The sequence below is a fragment of the Mus caroli genome, chromosome 6, assembly GCF_900094665.2.
Source record: "Mus caroli chromosome 6, CAROLI_EIJ_v1.1, whole genome shotgun sequence".
In the NCBI taxonomy this organism is placed as follows: domain Eukaryota; kingdom Metazoa; phylum Chordata; class Mammalia; order Rodentia; family Muridae; genus Mus; species Mus caroli.
Genome location: NC_034575.1, coordinates 90343823 through 90351608, shown reverse-complemented (window position 1 = coordinate 90351608; position 7786 = coordinate 90343823). Strand labels below are relative to the sequence as shown.

The 7786-nt window shown below is 47.8% G+C and overlaps 1 protein-coding gene across 1 annotated transcript in view; it reads left to right on the top strand.

The window, feature by feature from the left end:
* Positions 1 to 6: 6 nt before the first annotated feature.
* Positions 7 to 7786, top strand: part of Magi1 (membrane associated guanylate kinase, WW and PDZ domain containing 1) — a 631196-nt gene continuing 623416 nt past the window's right edge. Inside the window, exon 1 of the mRNA XM_021164131.2 lies at positions 7 to 803. Coding sequence (XP_021019790.1) covers positions 491 to 803 — 313 coding nt within the window. The 5' untranslated portion in view covers positions 7 to 490. The remainder of the gene's footprint in view (positions 804 to 7786) is intronic.

The window sequence follows — 7786 nt, the reverse complement described above, 5'->3', positions numbered from 1 at the left end:
GCGTCCCCTCACCCCCGCCCCGCGCCGCCGCGTCTCCAGGGCTCCCGGCAACTAGCTTGGAAAGGGCTTCCCTCGCGCTGAGGAGCGACCGGCCGGCGCGGAGCAGGCGCGGCGCGTGTGGAGAGAGCCGCGGAGCGGAGAGCGGGCCCGGGCGGCGCCGGAGTGGACTCTGGTCCCGGGAGCGCGGTCGGCGCCGGAACGCGGACCCGGAGGCACCGGAATGCAAACAAAGCTCGCGGGCGCCCGTGCAGGGCTCTTCACGGAGCCCGGAAAGTTTGTTTTATGATGGCTTGAGAGCGCGAGAGAGTCGGGCGAGGAGGCTCGAGTAGCTCGCTCCCGCGCTCCGAGAGATGCTTCTCCCGTGAGCCCGCCGCTCCGGGGGCTCGTGCTGTGGGGGCACCTGTCTCTCGTTTTAGCAGTTTTCTTTTTCTTTTCTTTTTCTTTTTTCTTTAATTTGAATTTTTCTTTCGAGGAGGGGCTGTAACTCATCATGTCGAAAGTGATCCAGAAGAAGAACCACTGGACTGGCCGCGTTCACGAGTGCACCGTGAAGCGGGGACCCCAGGGCGAGCTGGGGGTGACGGTGTTGGGGGGCGCGGAGCATGGGGAGTTTCCGTACGTGGGGGCGGTGGCGGCGGCCGAGGCGGCGGGGCTTCCCGGCGGTGGCGAGGGGCCGAAGCTGGCCGAAGGTGAGCTGCTGCTGGAGGTGCAGGGGGTCCGGGTGTCCGGCTTGCCCCGCTATGACGTGCTGGGAGTCATCGACAGCTGCAAGGAGGCCGTCACCTTCAAAGCCGTCAGACAAGGTAAGACGGGGCGTGCCTTTGGGGGGCGCACCCCGAAAAAGAGGGGAGGCCTGAGGGGGCGCCGTTTGCTCCGAGTGCTGTGAGCCAAAGTTGAGGCCCGGACCAGATGCACTCAAAGTTGTGAGGTTGTGGGCTGTGCGCCCACCTGCGTGGCGGGCAGGGGCCGGGGTTGNGCCGGGAAGCGGGGAGATGCTTCCCAGGCCTGGTTTGTCAACTTCTAGGTCGTAGCCACCTAGTGTTGCGCAGCCTCGCCTGCACCTTAAGGCAGATGGGGAACTGAGGCAGGCTAAGGTGGACGCTTCCCCCAGCCCCTTACGGGATGGATGAGCCACTGCCTGTTTCCCTGAACTGGAGAGTGGGTCGTGGAAGGAGAGGGTCTATTTATGNTTGATTGGAATTCTTCCATCACAGAATTTGCCTTCACCCTGCAACCCCTCCAGGTGGGGCTGGATTATGACCCCCTGGAGTCCTTAATCCAGCCGCCTGCAGAGCCTGCAATCACCCCACAGCGGGGTGACGTCTGTGTCTCCTCCTTGTGGAGACCTACGGTGGGGGAAGGGGTGAATTAGCGCTTGGCGCGAATCTAGTCCAAGTTTACCCAGCCACCTCCTCCTCTTGCACCGTCGTCCTTATTGATGATGATTGTTGATGGTTACAATTTATTGTTAGCGTGTTATGTGAGAGGCTGTCTGTAAAGTGGTTTAATTGCATTATCTCATTCTGATTCACGTCAGTGCTATAAGAACGACTTGTTTTTTGTAAGTCCTATATTACAATAAGTAAGCCGGGTCTGACCTTAGGTAAAAGACTTGCCCAAGGTCACACATCTACTAAAAGTGTATGGGTCTTTTTTGTTAAACCTTGAGCAAGGAGGAGGAGGGCTTGAGGGGACGACTTTCGGGACCTGAGTTTTGGGGTGGGGGTGGGGAAGCAGATCCTCCCCTAGAAGTCTGTAGGGTAAAGATGGCTTTCTAAAAGACGCATTTGATGACCCCTGGCCGTGGGAGAGTACTCCCTCGCATTTTGGTTTGAGCAATGGTCTGATCCTCTAGCNACCGGAGCNTAGCTGCAGTCCTTAGAGGCATCCCTCCTGCACCCAAGTGCTGTGACGCAGGTTCTCCCAGATGAAAGCACCAGAGGAGGTGGCAGAGTTGAATGTGGTGAAAAGTTGCCATATGTTCCTGTCAGGATGGCAGCAGCTGAAGGAAACGTGTCAAAGGAAAGCCGGGGAGAGCCAGTGCTCTCAGCAGCAGGCCGCTTCCAGATGACCGGAGGATGAGCACAGTACTGTGTGCGGGGAGCCTAGTAGCCAGGCCTTTCTACCCTTTTGGGAGCGCAGAGGCTGACACCTAACAGTGGAATGTCCTTATCCTGCTACTTGGCCTTGCCTGATGAATCTGTCCTTAGGAGTTTCTGGTAGAATCATAACTGAGGAAGTGTGCTGGTTCACAGTAAGTGCTCAGGAAAAGCGAGTCGTATTGGAGTTGGATTTAAGCAGTTAGGAATTCAGTTTTTAGCTAGGAATTTAATGCCAGTTCCCCAGGTGGTTATGACTTGGTAGAGCTGTTGAGAAAATACTGTGACAGGCATTTATCTATGGGGGGCGGGGGCAGCATTGGGTTTGAGTTCAGGCTCATTTTGCAGAAAGATTTCTCATCCGGCAGGATGTCAGGATGTCTGGGTGATGGTTAATGGGCCCTAAGACTTGTTGGCCATGGGCTAGAAGCTTCCAGAAGCTGAGCTCTTCCACTATTTTGCAGAGATCCTGGAGCTAGCTAGTACCCCTTCTCCCTCCCTCCCCTCCTCCCTTCCTCTCTCTCTCCCCTCTGTGCGCTCTTTAGTGGTGGTGGTGGTGGGGAGATGCCTGTGGATTTGACAGTTAATATAGTGCCTTCAGGTGTCCTATGATCAGGACTGTCTTTTGCCAACAGAAATGCTCACAAAGGGAGAGAGTGGGCTTGTGCTTCTGAACACCCTTGCAATAGGCTATGAGTGCTGTGGAATCCACCACATTATAAAAACTGTCGCATGTGATAATGACATGGGCACAGTTACTGTGAAGATGACCCTAGGAACCATTTCAACAGTCCTCCCACTTTCCTGTTGCAAAATGATTTAAATTATAGGACATATTTGTCTCCAACTTTGTTTGTTACTGTGTCTTACTGTATCGAGTAGACTGAGCTAGTATTTGGGAAAAATTATACTTTTTATGNTGTTTCCATTTTGAGTTAGCTCTCACAGGGACATAGTCACTCTGGGTACATATCTGCGTGGAAATGTCACAGTCTTCTTGTGGTAGAAGATTGTACCCTTTCTGTTGCATGGCGGGTTTCTATAGCACATAGTATCTCATGGATAGGAGTGGGTTGTGAACGAGACTTGGTAGACCCACATTAAGTGGAGAGGACAGTTGGTCATAATATGCTTAAAATATTATAAATGTATGTATGCTAGTTGGATCTGTATATGCATATTATTTTCAGAATTCAGATACTTAAAATGCAGAATTATAGCAGAATTCAGATCTTTAAAAAACTAGACTTTTAAACTGATACGTGTGTGCGTATATATGTATATAAACATAAAAACAGTACCTACGGTTTTGTTTTGTTTTTGAGGCAGGATAGTCCGGTGTGGCCTTGAATGCCTGGTTCTCCAGTCAGTCTCTAGAGAGCTGGGATCGCAGGTGTCTACTGCCATGTCTAGTGTACTGCAATGTTTTGATAACTTGTATATATNTTATATCCATTTAGGTCAGATACCAAGTGTCTGCTTTGATGAATTTGGGCATGTGTACTCTCTCATGTTCCTTCTGGACACTCAAATGAAGATACACAACATTACCATCACCTAAATATTCCCTTCAGGATTCCTTCCAGTTACTCCCCTCTCAACCAAGGGTGTTGGTTCCGCTTACTGTAGATTTGAACATTCTTTTACTGCATAAAAGATGAAGTATAGTCTATCCTACTGTGTGTCTTTTTTCACCCAGGAGGCTTTGGAGAGTTCTTGTATGCTTCACGCTGTAGCTCCTTTTTCATTGCTGCATAGTATTCTCTAGTAGGTATTTTGTTCTCCCCCGACCCCTCCTTTTTTAGCCTTTGCTTCTAGGTCCAGAGTTGACTGTTACAAACCAAGCTGCTATGACTGTTCTGGTTACTTTCTGTCTTTGCCAGTTTTTAATCTTGTCCATGTTGAATTTTAATCATTCTAGNGTTTTAGGGACAGAAAGTAATTATAGAAATGTTGAATAGGAGGTAGCTAGTCTTTATTAAGTTCTCACATTGGCGTTTGCCAGGACAACATGTGTTTAGGACATGTGAGTCCTTGGTTCATACCTTAGCACTGGACTAAACCCAGAAGACAAAGTATGTCAGGTGGTTGGTTAGCCTAGCACTTTGTGGGCGTTCCCTTCTTTAATCCTCTGACCTTGACTCAGAGGAAGCTAAGTTGGAAACTTAGGTTCAGAGAGGTTGGGTAACTTTGCTAAGAGCCAAGGCAGAGGGGGAGCGCAGCCCTCTCCCATCCCAATGCCTCTGCCCCTGACACCTAGGGCAGTGGCTATGGAGTTGGANTTCCTCCTACCCAGCAGGTCTGGGCTCCCTTGTCCTAGTCTGAAATGTAAATTCTGCCTCCCAAGGTACCACTGACTCAGAAACTTTGGGCTCGGGGTCCTTGGGGGAGTTTTGTGACTTGTTGGCCCGTGAGAGAGAAGATGGGCAGGTGGCCTGACCCAGAATATGGTGTCACAGATCTTACAAAGTCACTTTCCGAGGGCCTAAAGTTCTCAATGCCAAGAATAAGTGGGTTTGCTTCCCTGCAGAGCCATTGGTTGCCTGAAGTGCTGGGCTACGAATAACTCCGACTCGATGTTTAAAACTGTCTGATTGCAGTGTCTCAAACGAGTATATTATAGGTCATGCTTTTTCATATTTCTGTGGATGAATTTGTGGTTTTTGCAAATTACTCAGGAAATTGCCCTTCCACTGTTTTTTTTTTTTTAAGGCAAGTAAGAGACAATAAATAAGACACAATTTAAAATTCAGACATTGCCACCACCAGACCTTTCTCCTCACCGCAGAGAGGAGGAGTTGTGGCCACACAGAGTTGAGTGTAGTTCTGGGTGCAGGTTTTGCTCCTCTCTTTGTTTTGTTTTGTTTTGTTTTGATGATGTGTGCTTGTGTTGCTGAATTGGAATATGTGACAATGGCTCTTAAAATAATTCTGTGACCATTTGCCCTCATTTCTAAGCTCAGTGCTGTGTCTTCCTCCGTCTCTTCCTTTCCTGTGAGTGTCTGATCTCCCATCCTCTCTCCCAGATTGCCCCCACATTGACTCCTGTTTTAAAATTCCTTTTTCTTTTTGCTTTTAAATTTTGTCATGGTGTGTGTGTGTGTGTGATGTGTATATGGGGACATATGCATGCCACAGCCTACGTATGCTACATAAAGTCAGAGGCTAACTTTGTGTAGTCTGGTTCACACTTGACCTTTATGTTTGTTGCTGGACTTGAGCTCAGGGGTTCGGGGTGAGCAGCGAGTGATTTTACCCACGGAACCATCTCCCCTGTCTTCTTTTGGCTTTTCTAGAGCACATCTTACTATGTTGCTCTGGTTGTCTTTAAACTCACTATGTGGTCCCGGCTGTGCTCTGAAGTCTTCCTGTCCTCAGCTTCCTGCATGCTGGGATAACACGTGTGTCGCACTGTGCTTGGCTTTTGGCTCCTTTTAAAATTTTAAATGATGCATATATGTCCGTGGGTGGGTAAATGATACATATATATGTCCGTGGGTGGGTAAATGGTGTATTTGAGCACAGGTGTCTGCAGAGGCCAGAGCTGTTGGATCCTATTGGAGTTGTGACCCATCTGATTAAACTAGGTGTTGGGATCCAAACTCTGGCATCTCTCCTGCCCTTGGCTCTTATTGTTACCGAATCTTCAAAGAGTTCCTGATCTACTTGTGTTCATTCCTTATGTCCTTCTCCTGGTGTTCTACCCTGAGATCATTTAAGAAAAATATTCTTATTACATGTGTTTATTTATTCATATGTATGTATTGTGTGTGTGTGCATGTGACCTGCTTGGTAGTTCTGTGGAGGTAGAGGACAACTTGAGGGAGAGAGTTTTCTTCTTCTACTGTGTGGGTCCCAAGCTAAGTCTCATGACTTTACCCGCTGAGGTGTTTTGTCTGCTCTTCCCCTCAGATCTTGGTGGTAGCGGGTTGACCTTGGTTTGTAGTAGAACTGGAATTGGGAAGAGGTGCCTGACATTGGTTTTCCTAGTCCAGACTGAGCTGTTACCAGATGCCACTGTCAGCATGGAAGATAACCCTGAAGCGAGTGCGTCCCTGTTCCTGTTGTGTGTCACAGTTTTATAAGGGCTGGTTCTTCTATGTCACTCTCCTCCCTTGTGAAAACAAGAAACTCACCTCTATACACCTCCAGTCCCAGTCTTTGAAACACCACCTGATATTCACTAAACAGGTACTCACTAAAATTTGTTACCCTCAGGAGAACATTTTCTTTCCTTTGTTTCTTCCTATGAGATGAGTTGTTTTCTGAGACAGGGTGTCACTGTGCAGCCCTGGAATTCTGTGCAGACCAGGCCGCCCTTGAACTCATTGAGGTTTCTCTGCCTTAGCCTTCTGAGTGCTGGGATTAATGGTGTGGGCCACAATGATGGTCTCAGATAAGTCTGCAGCTAGATTAGCTTTAGTGTCTGTCTCTCTTTCCTCTGTCTGCCTCCTTATCCTTCCTTCTATAGAATCTCAATGCTTTCACTTTCTTCCCAACAGTTTTTCCAATTAGCAGACACCCAGTGCCTATTAATCTCTTCTGGGCTATACTGGTTGTCAAAGCCTAATGAGTTAGATTCAAGTACTTCTGCCTGTTGACTAGTAGCTGAAGTTCAGCTAGTCTGTTTGTAAACTTCAGATGCTCGGAGGATGGGGGCTCCCTGTCATGATGTTTTAGCTCTGCTGTATTGAAGCTCGGTCCTTGTGCGCAGTATCTGTTTGTTTATTGTCACCCACAGCAGCCTCAGTCCTTTCTCTCACTCTTAAACTATGCTTTGTATTTATTTATATATTTTTAACTTAAACTTTCAAAAATCAGTCTGTGTTTGTTCTTAGTGCCAAAGACCCTTGTCAGAGGCGTATTTTTAGTGTATGTTTGTGGAATCCGCCACGACTTTTATAGGGAAGAAATCTTACAAGGATAGGCAGCCCAGGCTGTGTGTCGTTCCCTGTGCCACCCTTTGCCATTGGCTGTGTTATTTAAAATAGATTAACTTGACCTTATGAGGCAATGGCATACAGTTGGCTTCCTGCATTTGTTGGCCGTCAGGATCCCGCTCGTCTCAGATAGCAGAATTGATGAGATCCACCAAGGGGAATTAAGTGGTTTATAAGAGAAAACATTCTGACATCTCCTTACCACAGGGGCTTACACGAAGGATGTTGCTCCATAAACAGAGATTATTTAACGCACAACACCACCCTGGGATGTTAGTGGTCCTTTCCTTGAGTTTGTGTATATGTGTAACAGGATCTGCTGAATTTTGTATACACCAAGAATAAAGGCTGTCGGATTTGTNAAGGGATGTCCAGGACTATTCGTGTCCTAAAAGTAGGTTACTGAATCTTTGCCTGTCTGTAGCCCATGTGACCTTGGGCCCAGGGGCTTTGACATGGCCCACTCCATGGCTGGCTGCATGGGTATTATTTCTCACGGTTGCCTTTCATTGGTTCTCCAATTGAAGCCCATTTATGTCAAGGTTGGGTCTGTCTAGTCNGGGTCTCTTATTAAAAGTCCAGTGTGTTCTGACTCTCATCTTTTCTGAAGGCATGTAATACAATTAGAAAATGCATTTAGACAGTGTTTTTATGATGAAATAGTAATCATCTGTTTTTATAGCTCAGCAATTATATAGTAGAACAGTCCAATATTTATGCTTTCACCTGTAGTCCCCATCTCAGAGG